Source organism: Helobdella robusta (genome assembly GCF_000326865.2).
Source record: "Helobdella robusta unplaced genomic scaffold HELROscaffold_39, whole genome shotgun sequence".
NCBI classification, from domain to species: domain Eukaryota; kingdom Metazoa; phylum Annelida; class Clitellata; order Rhynchobdellida; family Glossiphoniidae; genus Helobdella; species Helobdella robusta.
The window spans coordinates 651,367-672,868 of NW_008704865.1; the positions used below are offsets into that span (position 1 = coordinate 651,367).

The following is a 21,502-nucleotide window of genomic DNA, read 5'->3' on the forward strand; positions in this document are numbered from 1 at the left end:
TAAATTGGTGTGTTGTATGAGATTGTGTTTTGTCGGCTGGCACATTCTGTTGTTTGTGAGTTGTGTTGTTTGTGAGTTGTGTTGTTTAGTTTTGTAGCTTCTGTTGTAGAGTTTGAATTCGGTGATGATGTTGTTGTTTCTGTTATTTGTAGTTAAATATTTTTAGAGATTTGAACATTCTTCTGCATTTTGTTCAGAAATAGTTTCACGATGTTTGTTTTATAATTTTTTCAGTTTGTTTCATTTCTTTGCTAGGTAATAATTTACACGTGATTTTTAATAGAAGAAAAAGTGCGTACGTGTTTATCGGGTTGATATTTTATTTACGGCTAATTTTTCAGTGACGTGCTGTGCCTGTGCATTTGCAATGGAGGACTTTGGAAGTTTGTAGAACAAATGCCTCCAATCTCAGTTCAGAGATGCTAAAATATTCATAAGCACTCGCCGAGTTGGATGCTTTATTAAAAACACAAACACATCAGCGTGTTTACAAGTTTACAAACACATAAACTCCCACACGTACAAACATAATTTCATAAAAACATACATACACACATACACGCTATCACACAAAATAAACAAAACTCATTGAAACAGTATGGCGCTGATACCGATTTGAATAATTTTCAAAAACGCCTAAAAATTTACTAAAATTAGTGAAAACGTCCTCGGTTTAATTTCGTTAAGCCAGATAATTCTCTAAAATACGTGACGTGATCCAAAACGAGCAAAAAAACTTCAAAAAATTGGTCCACAAAGGAAAGAAAATTGGATGAAATTAAGTTTAACGAATGGGGAAGAAGGTTAATTCAATTCGTCACATTTTAATGCACTTTTTATTCGAAACACTCTTCGCTTTAATTATAAACTAAATAAGCAGATTATTAGTTAGGATTAGAATATTAACATTTTTTAAATTTTAATATATACAAATAGATGAAAATCAACCAATTCAAAATAGAGGAATTCATTGGCTGATGAGCTGGTCACGTGAAGGATGACGGCATCGGATTGGTGGGTGCTGAATCCAAAAGCCACCCGGTCTTCTGACGAATGGTGAACCATCTTATCCAACGTTATAGTTATGAGCCCTCCACCGCGGTTGAATGTCCAACTGTCCGCATCTGTTCCGCGTGGGTGGGTGGGTGGAAATTTATACGGTTAGCGAACAGGGCGAGTTTTAAATATGAACAGCATTTAAAAAAATTAAGTAACGATTTAATTATTATTATTATTATTATTTATTCTTAACAATAGATTTAACAAATTTTCATAAGAATAGTAAAACAAAATGTACAGTTGAATTGAAATAAAGTTGAACGTAGAATTGAACTAAAGCAATCACACTTTCGGCTATAAAGTGCGTTGAAACATTTACGATGTTGCACTAATTTTGTTCGACAACTTTTAAAAAAAAAATATTTACACCTACGTCCGATTCAAACATTTTAAAAACTCTCCTCATCTCAGGTGTGGTACATTCTGAGTACGTTTTTAAATAGGCTTTGTTGCACAGGCAGTCAAATTTTTATTATTTATTCATATTTTTCTAAAATAAGTTTTTTAGGTTTGACGGTTGAATTATGCGTAGGACGTTGTGGGCTGTTGTAGTTTTTAACGCTTCACTCGCGACTATAGATTAGGGGGATTGTCTAGTAAAAAAAAATGCGGTATGCAAATTTGCTTAAGTATTATTTATATTGAATAACAAAATTGTGTGTGTGTGTGTGTGTTTATCTGTGCGAAGAACAAACAAAAAAATGATAAAATGAAAATTAATGAAGAAGAAATATTTTGTTTTTCTTGCCTGGTTTTGCCAGATAAAAAGAACTAATATATAATATAAATAAATTATGAGATAGATGTTAAACACACACATACACACACCACACACTCACACACACACACACACAAATATATTTAAAAGCTCACACACTCGCACGCACACATTACATATATAAAAGTTTCATTTATTTAGAATGAAATTGATTAAAATTGTCCAATGAACGATGCTAGCAAGTGCTCTTGCTAGCATCTAAAGATGCTGCTTGCTATATGTCACTTAATGGCTGAAAGCTTACATGCACTAAAAAATTATCGACAACGACAACGTGAAATTTCATTTTGTGATTTCAAATCCTATTAGATGATGTTTCTCTGATCAGTCAGTTAGCCTTATGGACGAATGAGTCAAGTAGAAAATTTTAGAAATTTGTTAAGACATAATTTATTCATCAGACTTCCATTAATCGGTGGTCCGTGTTTTTTCATCGGAGAAAGGTTATGCCACCCTCTTTTGAATTATTCGGAGACATAAGAAAACTCGGCCAGTTGGGACCTTGCTCTTTTTCAATCATTCTCTCGCACTTTATTTTTTATGCTCTTTTTCTTCTTCTCTCTCTCTCTCTCCCTCTCTCTTTCTCTATCTCTTTCTTGCTCTCATTTATGAAAGCGTGAAAGTGAACTTGTTTTAATAGCTGAAAAATGCCCGTCAGACTTTGCATTTCATGGGAATGTTTATGTTCTGTTCTGTACACCATGGTTTTTATTTGTCTCCTCTGTCATTTTGTAGGTTTGTATACAGGTTTGTTTGTCTGTGTGCTTGCATGTGTGTTTGTATGTACGTCTGTGTTTGTATGTTGAAGTAAAACACACGCAAAGAATCGCGTGTTTTTTTATACTTCAGCGCAGACAAACAGACGAACGGTGCGAAAATTTTATGTTGGAACGTCCCATTGTCCTCTTACTGCTGCATAATATTTTATTTTATTGCCATTTTTAACAATTTCCTTCTTTTCATTTTTTAAATCGTTTTTTCTCGGCAAAACTTCCTAATTTTTTTTTGTAATTTTCTTTTTTCTTCGTTTTTCTGTTTTGAAGGACTGAAATTGCTGACAAAATGGTCAAACCAGCAATTCATTATAAAGGATTCAAAACATCCAACATCATTTGAGGTCTGAATTGCCTGCTAACTTTTCTACACAAAAACGTTCAAACATTTTATCTTCAAATTTATTCCAACTATTCACAGATGTGTCTGTTGTGCGTGCAAACGAGTTTGTTAGGCACATGTGGCTGACTGGTTGTGTGATTGTGTCTTTATAAATGTGTGAGTGTAATTATGTGTGTGTGTGTGTTTGTATGTGTTTTTGTGTGTGTGTGTGTGTGTGTGTGTGTGTGTGTGTGTGTGTGTGTGTGTGTGTGTATGTTTTAGTGTATGTTTTAAAGATGTATGATGTTTATACGCTCATCTATTCGTAGTTTTGTAAATGCATTCAATAAACGTTTGACAAACGTTATTATTTGATGTACGAAGCTACTAGTAAACACGCATACATATACATATAGAGATGTTTGATGACAGAAACACGTACACAAACACACACACATAGGCAAGCACACATCTGACTGATGCGAGTTATGCACAGGCACGCAAACATTCTTGCTGATGAATAAAATGCTCGCCAGTATATTGACACGACCCACAGAGCAAATTTGCCAACTATCGATATCAGAGTGCTGAATTGTGAAAATAAAAAAATAAAACAAAAAAAAGCAATTATATTTTTTTGTCGAACTCATCTGCTTTTGATCATTGCAAAGAATATTTATGACTTCTATGTTCATTACATTTTTGGCTAGCTGTTTCAACATTTTTGTCTTTTTCAATAAACATTTCAATGGCATGTTTTGTTGTCAAGAGTTTTTGGGTACAAAAAAGCAAAAGAAAAAATACCATGTTGAATTCCCAAACATTAAAATTTCGAATCAATTTTTATTATGCTTCATTTTTCAAAACTTATATTTGTCGTTAGAAAATAAGTTTCAATTTTAAATTCCGACTAAATAATTAACTTTTACTTTAATATTTAGAGTTTAATGTTTCGTTTAATTATGAATTTTTTAATTTTTTTATATGTTTTTAATATTCAATTCATTCAACATTCTCTCCATCCATTCAATTATTCATCCGTCCGTCCATCTGAAAATGAAAGCATTCCCAGCAGACTTCTGTTGAGGTTTTATAACATTGCAACATTCACCAACAGCATGCTACTCTCACATCGCCTCAAGATGTTTTTTTTTCTTTTTTTTCTTGAATTAATTACATTTCGATAATTAAATTAAGTCGCGAAAGGAAATGGAAAAAGTTAATAAATGCAATGGGAAGATGGAGCAAGAACAAAAAATTACTGAAACTTGAATCTATTCCTAATTCCTAACTTCAAAGACCTCACGAATTAATTAAGGACGAGTAAAATAAACTGAAACCACCAAATTCTACTTAATAAAGTAATAAAACGAAATGAAAAATTATAAAAAGCCATACCGAAGAATCTTCTTAAAATTTATTTAGAGTAGAAAACACCAAAGGGGCAGAAATTAATTTGAAGGTTGAAAGCAAAGTGGCAAAATGACGATAGTAGAGAGAGAGAAAGAGAGAGAGAGAGAAAGAGAGAGAGAGAGAATTAAATAAAGTGAAAAAAAGATTATATGAAATTGGAGAGAGAGTAAGTGGAGAGGAAAAATCGAAGTAAAGTCGGAGAGTCATCAATCATTATCATTAATCATGCCGCCTGGATCATTAGCGGCTGCATTCACTTAATTTGATGGTAATCTCTCGTTTCACAGCCCTCCGTCAAGAAAGTTTCTCAAAAACGCGATGACCAACTTTGAGGTCGGTTTATAATTTATGAGAAATTTTAATTAGGGAAGTTTTGTGAGATATTAATGATAATGATTTTGAATTAATTAATTAGTTAGTTAATTAAATAACTTATTAAGCCTTTTGTTTATTACGTATTCGGTAATATCATTGATGAAATAATTATCTCAAAATCACATTTAACAGAAACTTTTTTTATATAATGATGAATTTATTATATTTTCTGTTATTTTTTTACAACTTTACAAAAATTAAGTCTCAAGGCTAGCAGAAAAATTCAAAAAAAGGCCTACTTATGCAGCTAAATTTTAAATCCAGTCAGAACTAAAAACAAGCAAACAAAAACAAACAAAGGAACGAACGAACAAACAAAACAAACAAGAAGACCAGCAGCCGCAAGCAACCGAGTTAAGCACTAATTAGCGCAGTAAATAGGAATGAAGGCGTCTACCCCATCGAGTCATCATGCAATATGCATCCACCTCAAATGTTAACAACACTGCTACATGCATACATATAAATGTTGAAAGGAGGTCATATTTTAAACGGTATTGTGAGAGTTCTACCAAATTGTTGGCATTAATCAATTTAAAGTTTGTCTTTTCAATTTTCTTTACTAGAATTTTCTGGAAATTGATCAATTTGTTGAAAATAGAATTATCCAAGTTCATCATGAAAATTTAATGAAACTGCTGCTAAAGCCTTATTTCGATTTTTCATAAATATTCTTTAGTGCAGGTTTGGCTTAAATAATTTCTTTAAAAAAAGCAAAGTTCTTTAGCAAAGTTCTTTATCTTCATCTTTGTTGTTGTCATTTCTTTGTTTTTCATTGTTGTTGAAGTTAGTATTGAGGCGTCAAGTTGGTTATTATTCTTTGTTAGATGTTTATTTGGGGTTTAATGATATCTTTTAGGACAGCCTCTGCAATTTTTAGATGTATTATGTTGGCGTTTTGATAAATTATTTGTGTGGTTGTCAAGAATTTGGCGGGTTATTGGAGTTGTTGCATGTGTTGATTGCAAGTGAGATTTGAGGGCCCCTGTTTGTGTATGCATTGTGAGACGTCTTGATAGTGAAGTGGTCGTAACACCAACATACCAATGTCGTCAATAGGGCATTTAAATTCATATAATATGTGATTACGCTTCAAAGTAGAATCGTCTTTAGGAGTGCAGCCGTTCTTTAAAACCAGTTGTGATGTATATCCGGAGTTTTATTTTATTAGCAACTTTGATTGGAAACTATATAAACCAAACCTGCACTGAAGATGATTTATGAAAAATCGAAATAAGGCCTTATTTGCATGATGAATTCTGATAACAACAGTTTCATTAAATTTTCATGATGAACTTGAAAAATTCTATTTTAAATAAATTGAACAATTTCAAGAAAATTCTAGTAAGGAAAATTGAAAAGACAAACATTAAATTGAGTAATGCCAACAATTTGGTAAAATTCATACAACACAATACATATATGTATATACCTAAACTTTCGAAACACATGCATTAAAAACCAAAAAAACCCAAATTATCCATTTACATTCACAAATGAAGATCAGACAACACGTCGCAAATGAAATAAATAAATGAACACAAACAATCTCTTGCAAGCATTTGAAACATGAGTTTGTGTAAATTTATTCGTCTAAATATCAAAATAAATTATAAAAAGGTTTTTATAATAAAAACCTTTTTATAATTAGAAATAAGAAAATACGAATGCCCATTTATGTTAACACATCAGCATACCAACACGTAGGCATACAAACACATACAAAAATCCATACAAACAAACATACAAACAAACAAACAAACATACAAACACATACAAACACAATACATACATAAATCCATAAAAACCTAAATACAAACAGGCATACAATAGTCCAAACAATCTTACAAGGAAATGTTTTTTAGTACGAGCCCATATAGATGTGTGTATATCGATGAGATGCAAGATTTTTTTTCGGTTTCGATTAGATTCGATAATCGTTAGTTTGTGTGTGTGCATTTGTGTGTATATGTGTGCGTGTATGTGTGCGTGTATGTGTGCGTATTTTTGTACATGTGTGTGCGTGTGTGATGCATCTGTATATAAATGCACGCACACAACACACTGACAAAACACACACACAGGCATATATATGTATAGGTAAAAATTTGAAATTTGTTAAGAAATAGTATTTGAAATATTTTTATCTTATTTAACAACATACTGAATATATAAGAATAAAACTATATTTAATGAAAATAAAAATGTTCTCTTTATATTTCTAGATCATTCTTATGTGTCTGATATGCGTTTTAGTACATTTATGCTAGTTGGTAAACCCAAGGGAGCAAAGGTTTTATCGTAAATTGTAGGTTTAAAATCTTAAACCATTCCCACGTCACTAAGGTGTATATATTTCAATAGTCCTTTGGGATCAGAACACAACTCTTGGTATTATTACGATGGAATAATTTTAGGTCATGACATGAAAGTTTCTATAAACTAGAAAGTTAGAACAAATTTTTGCCAGGTTTCAAATTTATAGGTTGCATGAAACTTTCGCGTCTCAATTATTTCCACAAGTTCGATTTATTATCGTCCCATTATGAGGTTTCCCCTGTGAAATGACAGTTACGTAAACATTTACAAATGACACAACATACAAACAAAAACATATGCATGCATTGATGAATGCATTGATGAATGCATGCATATGTATATACATAATGCATTCGCGCACACACACACACACACACACACACACACACACACACACACATTATATAAACACCTTTGCACATACATACACACAAACAAACACACACACTAACACACAAGCGTGAAGACAAACAAACAAACAAACAAATAAACATACCACACGCATTTATATATGAAGTTATATGAAAATCATGAAAACCTGGGAAGATCCAAAAAAATTTATGCATCAGTCGATAGATGCGGTGATAGATGGACGGAAGGATAAAAAATGAATGAGTAAGTGGATGACAGGATGGATGAATGAAGGATAGAAAGATGGAAACATGATTATAGCACAGATAAGGATAAGCCATAGATTATAATTGATTGTGTTTGTTCCTTTCTACTTGCATAGATGTGTCTGGTGTCTTTGTCTTCATACGAGGTGCCATAATGATGACGATGATGGTGTTGATGTTAATGATGATGATAATGGTGGTGGTGTTGATGGTGGTGGTGATGATGGTGATGATGATGGTGATAACGATGATGAAGATAGTGGTAATGATGTCATTGATGATGAAGACGACGATGAGGACGGCAATGATGAAGATGGTGATGAATGAATGCTGCCACTATCTGTAATGTTGAAAATAATACACTGACTAATGGATAAGAGTATGTCAAAAAGGGTGATGATGAAATGATGATGACGACGACGATGATGACAGCAATATTAAATAAAAAGTACTGATAAACATCTGCTGGTTAATGAAAGTCGGAAAATCTATCGATCCATCTATCCATCCATCCATCCATCCATTCATCCATCCATCCATCCATCCACCCATCCATCCACCCATCCACCCATCCATCCATCCATCCATCCATTCATCCATCCATTCATCAATCAGATGAGATGAAATGAAATGATGTGATGCTCCTCTATAATTCATTTTAGGCATGTGATAAGGTAGGTACGTTGATTTTTCAAGTTGGGTTTTTTGTTGTTGATGTGATTGTTTTTGTTGTTGTTGATAATGTTGTTGTGTGTTGTGATTGTTGTCGTTGTTGATGTTATTGTTTATTTTTAAAATTTTAAAGAATATAAATTTTGTATCTTCTAATACAGTTAATTCTTCCAAAGCAAGTTAACTGTTTTTTTAGATGTTGTTTCAGTTGATTTTGTTGGTTGTAGAGCAGAACTACTCTTATTATTGTCACTAATGCTCTATTTATTGTGCTTATCTTTTATTATGATAACACCAAAAGGTAACATAGCTACCAAAGCATAGATAATTAAATATACCATCAAATTATTTGGTCACGTACTGTTGCATTGTCTTTGTTTTTACTGTTTGACATGTTCCGGTATGTTTAATTTACTAATTAATTTTTTTTGGCAAAATAATTTTTAATTTTGTCAACTGTTAATTGAATTGATGTCAATGTAGTTGCTGTGACGTGTTGTCATTACACTGAGAAACAGTGTGGTAGTGGTTAACGTTCGTTATGACGTCAGGGTTCATGTCAATTTCGACAGTAAAACACATGTAATTTATAATAAATTTATTATTAACATAATTAAATAATAAATTATAATAAATTTATTATTAACATAATTAATAATAATAAGCAAAATGTTTGTATAAATTGAAATCAATTCCGGTTAAAATTATTACAACTGCTACTACTACTACTACTACTACTACTACTAATAATAATAATAATAATAATAATAATAATAACTATAATAACAATTAAAATAATAATAATAATACCATCATCATCATCGCCGTCATCATCATCATCGTCACTTGAACTCACCTGACGAGCAGTACGGTCCAATAAACGAAGTCATATCACAGTAGCAAGATGATGAAGACGACGATGATGACAGAGATGGGGGAAATGATGATGACGATCTTTCAATGCACACTCCACCATTGAAACAAGTGATTTCTTGGCAGATTCCTGAATTATTATTATTTATTATTTTATTATAATTATTATTATTGCAATTATAATAAATTATTATTAATAATATAATGCCGATACTGGTTATGATAATCATAAATATAAATAAATTAGATTAAATCCACCCAGCGTCCAAGAAACACTAATTAATGTGCGAAACACAAAAAATCCAAGTTCTTACATCACACAAACACTGCTACAGCTATTGCTGCTAGTGACGATAATGATGATGATGATGAGGAGGAAGACGATGATGACGACGACGACGATATTGATGATGATGAGTATAATGCTGCTACTGATAATGGTGATAATGATGACGATGATGATAATGACGATGGTGATCATGATAATGATGAGGATGAAGATGGTGTTTCAACAAAATGAACATCACAAGTAAATAAGACAGACAGATAAACAAAACTTGAACGAAACACTACAGCGAAGGAAGGACCACCGTGCATGTGGAATGATCACCAGCCAGTCGACAATCTAATTGACAATTAAAGAAGGCTGGGCCTCTGGCTAATGAATAATTTTCTTCCACACATATGCACATAAAAAAACACACACATATATACACATCACATACAAAGCATACACAGACATATACACATATATACAAATTACACACACTCAAACATTTGATGAAATGGCATCAATGAAATAACAAACGATAAAATGACACCAACAAAGATATGACAAGAAAATGATAAATGACATCAACAAACTTACAAAGATGTGATAACAAAATGATAATAAACACTCCATCCTCCCAATCTAGGTACACTGCTCTTGAATTCTTAATTTAATTAACGAAAATTGCACCAATCAAACTTAGCGCAAGAATTAGCCATGTCCGTATATAAGTGCGTTTTGTAAACAATCTGTGCGCGAGATAACACACACACACACATACACGCACACACACACACGCACACACATACACACAATCACATACACTTATATACATATCACATACACATAGAACGCTGACAGACACAAAAAATTGATAAATAAATAAAATGAGTTATTAAATGTATCAATCTTTTAACATGTATCATATATCAACTAAATAAGTAAATACATGAAAATATATTTATTTATATAATTGTGCGTGTGTGTGTGTGTGTGTGTGTGTGTGTGTGTGTGTGTGTGAGAGAGAGAGAGAGAGAGAGAGAATTCATTTATAATTACGTGCTAGGCTAGACATAAATTTTTTTTATAAAAATATGTTTTCGGAAGAAAGGCATTCGAAAGAGTAGAAATATAAAAAAAAATGGTGAATTAAATAAACAAAGAAGCTACGTGACGATGGAGCTGGGAGGTAGTCGTGTGGAGTGTGGTGTGTGTGTGTGTGTATGTGTGTGTGTTCTGTGCAGTGTATTTCAGATTGTTCGTTTGTAATGTTTCGGAGTGTGTTTTGGAGTGTGTTGGTGTGTTGTGGAATATTGAAGCGTGTTGGAGGTTGCTGGAGTGTGTCCTTTTGTTGGTCAACTTGTTAAAATTAAAACTTCAAACAAACAAAAAATTAAAGAAAGAGAAAAAACTAACAATGAATGAACAAAAGTTTGAAAAATTAGTTGAAAAAAAAATTTTAAAACAAAGAAGAAATAAAAAAATAAAAGTTTTTCACAGAATTAAAAGTAGATAAAACAACTAAATTGAATAAAAATAAAATGCAAAACAATAAAAAAGAAAACAAAAAAGAAAAAGTGATAGAGATGTGCTAAGAAACTGAGACGTGATCCAGCCCGTGGCATCACCTGTTCAGCAATCAATTGCCCATGTCAGCCACACACAACATGCAACTTATAATATACAAATTATACAAAACATACAAATTATACAAAACATACAAATTATACACATACAACCTCCTATTACACAGAAGTCAATAAATACAATGGAAGGATACAACGATTAAAAAAAATAGATACAAGACGAGGAAACCAAATCATGACAAACTTTTTTAAAATTCTATGAAAATCTTTAAATTCAAAAGTAGAAAAGCATTCCATCTATTAATAGAGAGCAGAGAAGTTATAAATATAGAATCAAACTGCAATACGAAGATGAGAACTTACAAAGGTACTCTATAAATATGCTTGTATATTACGGTAGTGAGTAGACCACACACGCACACACACACGCACACACACACATACACACACGCACACATACCCAACACAACGCGCGCACACGCACGCACACACTACCCATATTTTGGAATTTAATTATTATTAAGTAAAAGTAATTAATGTTTACTAACGATAAACGACTGTTATTACTATTGTATTTATAATAATAACATAACAATGATGATGACGATGGGCGATGATGATGATTATAACAATAATAATAACAACAACAACGTCATAGCCATCGCTAAACACACATACATACATATGTTCATACACACACACACATGCACACACAAAAACGCCAACACACAAACACAAACACACATGCATGCACGTGATAAATCAATTGATAGATTGCACTCCATCTCTAATAATACTTTAAAAAAAATTTCATTTTGTTTGCAGTTCGCCCCATACTTTTGTAACACCACAACTTTTGTAGTATTGAATATACTGATTGATTACAGTATTAGTAGTTTTCCTGCAAGTACTACTACTATTACTGTTAAGAATCATCATCGTGACCAACATCCTTATCATCATCACCATCATCATTATCATTGGTGACACGGTGGGCATAACCAACCAGCATAGCACCCAACATTTTTCATTTTTCAACGGCCCATGATTGATAGGAAGTTTCAATCAGCTGATTGACATTTAGACCGTCACGTGTCCTTCCATGTGCGCTGACGTCATATCTCTCCGACGTCACATCTGATGTCACGGGCAAACGGATGTTGAGAAGTATGCAAACAGTCAAATAAACACCTCCACAAACACCCACACGTACATAAACATTTTACGTTTGTGTGTGTGTATGTGTGTATGAGTGATATTTGTGTGTGCGCGTGTGTGTGTGCTCATTCATGGCCTTGTTTTTCAAGGTGGAAGTTGAATGAGTTTGTGTGTGCCGGTGACGTTGCTAATAATGATGTTCCTTCTCATGTTGCTGCTTCTAAAAACTCATTCACATCTGTCATGTCGCATAACTATTCTTGCATCTCAAGAAGTAAACACGTGTGGCGTTCGTTTGAAGGCAGAAGTGGGGAGAGGAATTAATTGCTCAGTTGGCTGAAGCTAGCAAGTGCAGCACGTTGCAGGCGCTGATTCATTCCAGGGGGTGCTGAGCCAAAATTTTGAAGCCGGCGTCAATAATAATTTTTTAGCTCGGATGATTTTCATTTTCAGACAAAATATTTGCTATATTTTATAAAAAAAATAGAATATTTTTTTGTGTTTTTGGCATCATTTATACTTTGAATTTAACTTCTTTAACGTGCGTGCATGCATACAAACAGCTCACAAACCAAACAAGTGTGAAGGAGGGTACTAGAATCACATTGAAATATTTTAAAGCACTGTTCAACATACAACACATACACACACGAACACACACACACACGAACACGCACATACATACACACATGCATTCGTGCATTAATGTGCTTGTTTAGTTAATGTGAATAAGACTTATTCGCTTTGTAATTCCAACCGAACTCCCATTAATCAAACGCCTTTAGGTGGGTTCCTCTCCCTGCCACTGCATTTGTCTCTCTTTTTTAAACTCTCAAAATAGAAACCGTAATAAAATTTACGGCAAGCAAAACAGAAAAAATATTTAAAAAAAACAAAAAATAAATGAATGAATGAACAAATGAATGAATGAAAAAAGGTATGAATGAATGAATGAGCAAGCAGTCAAACATCAGAAACACGAACCAACATGATGTGAACGTACAAACACCAGCACAAAAAAGTTCACAATATTTTGCTGTTTGGCATTTCATTTCTTGACTTTTATTTTCTTCCTTTTCTATCATTTCTGCTGACTCACAAAGCCACGAAGTTGCCTGCTATTTTGCGGTTGAAAAGTTTGCCCCATCCTTTAATTGAATGTGCCAGCGGATTTTTGCGTCCTAATTGTTCTGCTTTCATACAATATCTTCAACTCTCGAACTTTTAATACTGAACTTTTAATACTGCATATTATGTGCGTGTGTGTGTGTGTAAGTGTATGTGTGTGCGTGTAAATTTAAGTGTGTGCGTTGTGCGTGAGTGTGTGTGGTTCTCTGTTATGTTGTTGCATTGCAATGTTTTGTATTGTTACAGTGTTGCAACAGGCACCCAGAGGTTCCATTTGCAGTCTTGAGGCTAACGAAGCGGAAGTTTGAGTGTTGGACTGTGCGTATGTGTGTGTGTGCGTGTGTGTGTGCGTTAGTGTGTTTGTGAGAACTTTTTTTGTAATTTTGTGTGCATGTTTGAGTACGTGTTTGTGTGCGTGTTGAAGTGTACTTTTTGTGTGCTTTTTTGCGCGTGGTTTTGTGCGCGCGCGTGTGTGTGTATGTGTATTTTATGGTCGTTTGTGTTAGTTCATTGATTGATTGATGGATGGTTTGAGTGACTGACGATGATGATGATGATGATGTTACAAATGATGATGATTTGGTTTGATTTCAACATAGTAGAGATAATTCTGGTAATTATGCTAGTTAGGTGGTAAAATTAATTATGTTAATTAGTTGGTGACATTAACTATGTTAATTAATTGGTAACATTAATCCTAATGATTGATTGGCAACGTTGTTTAAAATATGGTGTTGACTTAATTGATGCCATTTAAAAACTTAATGGTTTTTTTTTTTTTGTTTTTATTGTTGATATTTTTTCCAAGAAATGTTGTTTCGGTTGTTATCATTCATGACGTCATAATTACCATGGTCGTCGACATTGTTCTTCATTAATGATGACAATGCACCTCAGGCATTCACTCACACGTATGACTACACACACACACGCACACGAACGCACACACATACACACACGCACGCACACGCACGCGCCGCACACACGCCGCACACGTGCTAACACGTAAAATACTCAAGTATCAACATAACGAAAACACACGCACAAGCTTACAGTCAGACACATGTACAGACACATTTGAAGAATAAACGTCAGACATATGCATGCAAATTTGTACACACACACACATACAGACACACAACACACACACTTGAACAAATACACGCAAACGCAGAGAGAGAAGCACACGTACTAATAAATAAACTAACTACTTATATTTCATTCAGGGAACCAACACGAATTCTCTCCGTATTAAACGAGCCTACTTTTTCTTATAATAGTCCTCAAGAGACTTAAGCATTAGAGCGTTTATAAAACATTCCAGAACATTCCAGAACATTCCAGAACATTCTAGAACATTTGAGAACATTTGAGAACACTTTAGGAACGTAGAAGACGTCGTTTTGTCAAAATAACGCTGAAATTATGTGTAGGTTTTATGCTGCTTTATTACATACATGATTCGTCTTTTGTATGTGATGGTGACGATGACGATGTAATTGTATCTTCATACGAAGATAGTGTAACGACCGCGATGGTGTAGCGGTAAAGTACCTGGCACTGCTATTAAAGTGACCGCATTCGATTGCAAAGATATCCCCGCTTATCACATACAATGCGTGATGGGTTGTTCCACGTGTATTTAAATGCACAGTGTATTTGTTGTCGATGCTTCTGGAAAATATTGAAAAGAGAACTGTAAAAGAAATAATAATGAAATATTGATGAAATCATTAGAAGAATTATGATCAATATTATCACCAAAACGACAGCCAAAATTATGATGGAACACATAATTAATAATATTGATGAAAAGCCTGACATTAATGGGAATAATTAATTTAATGTACTACATCATCAGGCTAATGTTAATAATTTGATGTATGCCTGCATGTGCCATTTCAAATTTTATTTCTGGTTTATTTTTTAAATCTTTCTTAACAGTTTGGTGGCCGTTTTTGTAAATAAAATTATAAAATAAAAATAAGATTGTTTATTTGCTTTGAGAAAAAGAAAGGAAGAGGAGAAGAAACAAGATTCAAGTAGAACCAGTTTATGGAGAATAAATAGTTGTTAGATGAGATTGTGGAAATGACTCTGTCCAAATCTAATTTTTATAACATTTCAATTTTTTCGAGAATTTACTAAAGTATCAAATAAAAATTTTGACAATTTAGTTCGGATATCCTGTTATTAATTTAAGATTAAAATTGTTTAAATTTAAGTTTTAAAATTTATAAGTCATCAGATGATGGTGGTATCAATTTCTGCTTGAAACTTTCAACGGGAGTTTTATTTTATAGTTAAAATTTCTGTTAATTAGAATTTTATTCGAGTCTCCAGCAATTAATTTCCAGTAAATATCAGAGCCATATAATGTTGTCGTGTTTTTTTTTCAAATTAAAAAATTTTACATGCGTTTATAATTGTTTTTGCGATATAATATTTATTGTGCACTGTACTGTGCACGATGAGTCTCTTAAAGACTCCCTACAGTAGTCCTGTACCTTTATTTTTCTTTGAGGTCGAATAAAATATTGTATTGTATTGTGTATTTAATTAGTTAGTTGCCAAATCGAGGAGTGTAATGAATAATCTATTAGCAAACAGTTTAAAAAACACCGTGCACAAATTTGGTTTGAAGCATTTGATGCTGACTGAAAAAAGCAAAGGAAATTTAATGAGTTTTTTTTTATTTTTTTCAACAGCCCATAGGCAGATCATAGTTTTTACAAATTTTCTGACTAGAAACAACATGTTTTTGCTAACATGGCACACACAAAACGGTACAAACAGTATCTTTTTATTCATATTCAAAACGCGTCGCGTGCCAGCATACGTGCTCTTTCAATAGTTTCAATAGTTTCCAGCAAACATGTCCTAATGTCACATTCAACAGTGACTGGAGATAATTTATTTATTGCTGGTAACCCTATGACGTCATTATGAAAATTGAGAAAAATAATATAAAAATGCGTTTGGAAGAGATTTGTGTCAGCCGTGTGTGGTTGCAGTTTTTAATGCTGTTGATGTTGTGGTGATTTTAATGTTGTTGATGTTATGATGTTTATAATGTTATTGATGTTACGATGTTTTTAATGTTGCTGATGTCATGATGTTGTTGTCTTACTCTCGATTGATGGCAGCATGCAACTTGTTGCATCAGCATGCAACTAGTTGCATCAGCATGCAACTTGTTGCATATCTTGTTAATTAATATCTGCGTAGTTGCAGCTCATAAGAAGTCTTATTTGAGTTTAGTCCGTGTGCAGCGAAATTGTAGACCGGTTTGAAAATTTTATTGTGGTTATTGATGTTTACGTGTTTGTTAACGTTGCGCCAACTATTTTGGCTGCATCGAAGCCACGTCTTAACAAAGCAGCAGCAAATACCTCAATCAAAAACATTATCAAAAATTCTGCCCTTCTCATTTTTCAAATTAATGCAAACCAAAAAAATAAAACAAAAAAACAGAGCAATTTTTTAACATGTCGGAACTAAATTTTTTTAGCTGAACTCAAAGTTTTTCATAAAAAATTTTAAAGAAAAAATGTTTCAATTTATTTTTAGACTGAATTATACGCAAAAAATATTTTTACAGCAGGTTAAAAGTAAATACACTGGCTTGCACTTGCGAACACGCGAAACTTGCCCGCACACAAAAACACACTCGCACGCACAGGGAAACAGCCATCGGCATTGACTATCACAAAATCACGTGGCTATTGACGTCACTGCATACGCTTCATTTGCTATTGCGTCACACTGTCTGATGACGTCATAATATTACAAATGAATGCGTAGCAGATAACAAATGCAATAAAAATTATGCTAGAAACAATGGAATGGATAGAGTACGAAGTGCAAAATAAAATAGTCTCACTAAAAATGTGATGCCTGCAATTTACATCAATGAACATTTGTTAAAAATGATGAATTTTGACAACCAAACATAACGGGTTACAAAAGAGGCCACAGTTGAAAAAGTTGCAGTGTTTGCAGTTTTTGTGGTAGCTACAGTAGCTGCAACAGTGGCTGCGGTGGCTGCTGTAGTTTCAAAAGCTGCTGCAGCTGCAGTAGTTGCAGCAGTGTATCTGTTTGGTGTGGAAGTTGTTATTTGATTTATATCTTGTTCCTCTTCACTTATCTCTTCATTCTCATCTTCTACCTCATTTTTCACTTCAGACATTCCTTATTCCTTTTCCTTTGTATACTTTTAAAAATCTTTTGTTTACATTTCTTGTATTTTTTCCATTTTTCATTTAATTTTTAAATACTCGTTTGATTTCTGTGAAAAAACTTTCAAGTAGTCACTTTTTCTCATTCTACGGTTTTGTTATCATAGTTAATATAATATTATTATAGTTATTAAAACAAAAATAACTAACTCTCATATTGATTCTTTGTCGCCATCATCATCGCCTCCATCTTAAATATCTCATCACCAAGTTATTTTATCAGCATCATCATCAACATCCTTATAATCATAATACCAATCATCCACATCATTACCATCGTCATAATCATCAACATCATCATCACAAACCTACGATAACTACTACTACTAATAATAATAATAGTAATAATAATAAAAATAACAAAAATAATAATAATCGTCATTATCATTATCATCAACAGCAGCAGCAGTAGCACTACTATCATCAGCACCGAACCATCTTCCTACTCGTCATCATCCTCATCGTTATCACGGCCATCATCACATTGAAAGAAATGGAATTTATTTGCATTTGATAGCCAATCAGAACCTCCCCACCGCGTCTGCAAACACAATCACAACCAATCAACGTTGCCCGCCTCCGTCTCTCGGTTACCATGACAACCGTTACGTTTCTGTTACCATGGAAACTAATTTTTTACGCATTATGGTTTCCGCCATTTAAAATAATTGACTGATTAATTCATTCATTTTTTTCATCGCTATTTATAAGATAAATTTTTACAGTGTTTTGTTCGATTGTTTGATTGACACATACACAAACATACAAACACACACACACATACATACACACACATATATATATATATACAAACATATACAAAGACACACACACACATATATATAATGATTTATACACACCCATCAGCATGCACATGCACACATACATACACATACACTATATAAATTGGTAGAAGACCATATTTTATACAGTATTGTATGAATTCTACCGAATTGTTGGCATTAATCCACAACACTGAAATACATAGAACTATTAATTACACTTAGACAAACGCAGAATTGCGAAAAATAATTAAATAAAAGTATCTATGCATGGGAATGAAATGATATCTTTTTGTTGTCTTTGATAACCCGCGGAAATTTTGTTTTGTCTGCTTCCGCTAGCCAGAGGCTTGTACTGTACAATCAAGGAGGTAGTTTGGTTATAGTCACGTGATGATGTTGATGACGTTGTTTTTGACAATGACGTCATCATTTATACTTTTGTTGTTGTTGATGTTGATTCTGTTGTCTAATATGTTAATGTTATTTTTTTTGTCGATATTCTTGCTGATGTTGCTGTTTTTTAGGGTGTTTTTATATTTATTGGTTTTGTCATTATTATTTTTATTAATGTTATCATTATGATTATTTTTGTTGTTATTATTTTTGTTGTTGTTGTTGTTATGGTGTTGTTGTTGTTTTTGTTGTTGTTGTTGATGGGATCAAAGTGACGGCAATAATTATAACGACGGTGTTAAACAGCGCAGAAAAGCGAATGCTTCTGGTAAGATTGTGCTGTGTGCAACAAATTATTGCAAACAACAACAACAACAACAATAATAATAATAATAATAGCTAATTATGTTATATTAAATAAAATAATATTAACTCAATAAAATCGATAAAATCCTAAAACTAGCGTCTCTGTTTTTTCACTTTAAAATGAGTACTATGATGATAGAGTAGTACATAAAAATAACAACAAAAACAACAACAACAATAACAATAATAACAATAACAATTATTAACGTGAACAATGGATGGTTGGATGGGCTCCGTATAAATCAGCTAGTTATAAGTAAAAATAATTATATCCAGCTACGTAACGTGACGTCATTTTTGCCCATTGTTATTAATACTATTGTTATTAATGTTGTTGTTGTTGTTGTTGGTCGTTGTTGTTGTTGTTGTTGTATTACTGACTTAATATAGTTTGTTCTTTCTTATTGTTGGTGTCATTTATTAAGCTGTTTGCGTGGTTGATGTATTTGTGAAAACTTCAGTTTTTTTTAAAAGCGTGCGGTAATAAACTTGAATACTGGCGATAAATAATTTTACCAATGTAATTTTTGTACCATGATGTTGTTCATTTAGTTTGTCTTAATCTGTTTTGAATCATTGGTAGTTGTCTGTGAGCTTGCAAGAGTTGTGACAGAGTTAGCGGCTTCGAAAGCAGCCTGACCCCAATAAAACTTGGCGACATGTTTCTACCCTGTCCGAATCAATTTTGTCTCGGCGACTTTGCGTTAACATCAGCAACAACATCTTGTCGCTAAAATTATCATCACCATCATATCATTATCGTTTAGATTGTCTTTTAGTCATCATCTTCATCGTCATCATCACTTTTGCATTTCTATTCTTATCTTGTATAATCCTATTTGTCATCATCATTATTTTTTAATAATATTAATCACACTAGTGGCACACAACAACAACAACAACAACATACATACATACATAAATACATATACATACATACATACATACATACATACATACATACATACATACATACATACATACATACATACATACATACATACATACATACATACATACATACATACATACATACATACATACATACATACATATCGTAATTACAAAGGAACAACATAACAAAAACAAAGAACCAACAGCCCGGCTAAAACCTCAATTTTTCACACCATAGATAAAATACTAGGATTGTTTTGATGGCACGTCCTCTTTTAATGGAAAACATTTATAATCAACAACAACAACAACGACAACAAAAACAACAGCAATAAAAAACAACTACTTGAATAACAAGCAACAAACACAACAGTGTAATAAAAGCACATCATCGTCATTATCATCTTTACTATTTTTATTAATATTATTGTTATTATTAGTATTATTATTCTTACAACACTAAAGATGATGATGATGGTGATGATAGGCAATGATAACATTAATGATGATTCAAAAGCCGATGGCAACATTAACTTAATTACATGCATTCATTGGAATAATGACAGCAATAATTTAATAATAATAACAATAACAATAATAATAATAATAATAATGAAAATAATAATAATAATAGGGTATTATAGATAATGATACTGAATAAGTAATAAGTCTGATTAATGGTTATTACATTCAGATAAATTCAATTTAATTTATTCATAAAATCGAACCAGACAGAATCGCGAATCATGGAAAGAAATGAAATGATCTGGAGGCCACATTAATGACTATCAAAATCAATTGATGCAATTATGGTGATGATGGAAAAGATGATTTTGTTGCGACAATAATAACAAGAAAATAACAATAATAACAAGAAGATAACAATAATAACAAGAAGATAACAATAATAACAAAAAAATAACAATAATAACAACAACATAACAATAATAACAACAACATAACAATAATAACAACAAGATAACAATAATAAAATGAATTTCTTTTTCACCTTCATCTTCCAGTTATTGTAACAGCTCAAAAGATCCAAACAAAAACTGATCATTTGTATTATATTATATGAAATAAATAAATTGCTATTATTATCGTTATTACTACTATTATTGCATTAATGATGATAATAATAATAATAAAAAGAAGAAGAAGATGATGATGATGATGATGATGATGAAGAAGGGAGGAACATTTTATTATTGTTATCTTGTTGTTATTATTGTCGTAGTGACATCAACATCATCATCGTCATCATTACATTAATTAGCATTATGAAAATGATAATAATAACAAATAACAATAATAATAATAATAATAATCATCATCATCATCATCATCATCATGAACTTAGGAAAAGCGATATATGTACGTTGAATTAGTGCTCAGTTAATTGTCAACAGTTGAGTCCAGAACAAAAAAAATGTCTGTATGTGTTTGCGTGTGTGCGTGTGTTTATGTGCGTGTGTATGT

General features: G+C 32.4%; 1 protein-coding gene across 1 annotated transcript; it reads right to left on the reverse strand.

The window, feature by feature from the left end:
- Positions 1 to 1,865: 1,865 nt before the first annotated feature.
- Positions 1,866 to 20,176, reverse strand: HELRODRAFT_84136 (hypothetical protein; the record flags this gene model as incomplete). The annotated part of the gene is made up of 3 exons (XM_009024003.1): positions 1,866 to 1,927; positions 18,341 to 18,479; positions 20,024 to 20,176. The coding sequence occupies 3 exons, from the start codon at positions 20,174 to 20,176 to the stop codon at positions 1,866 to 1,868; spliced, it is 354 nt and encodes a 117-aa protein (XP_009022251.1).
- Positions 20,177 to 21,502: the final 1,326 nt, after the last annotated feature.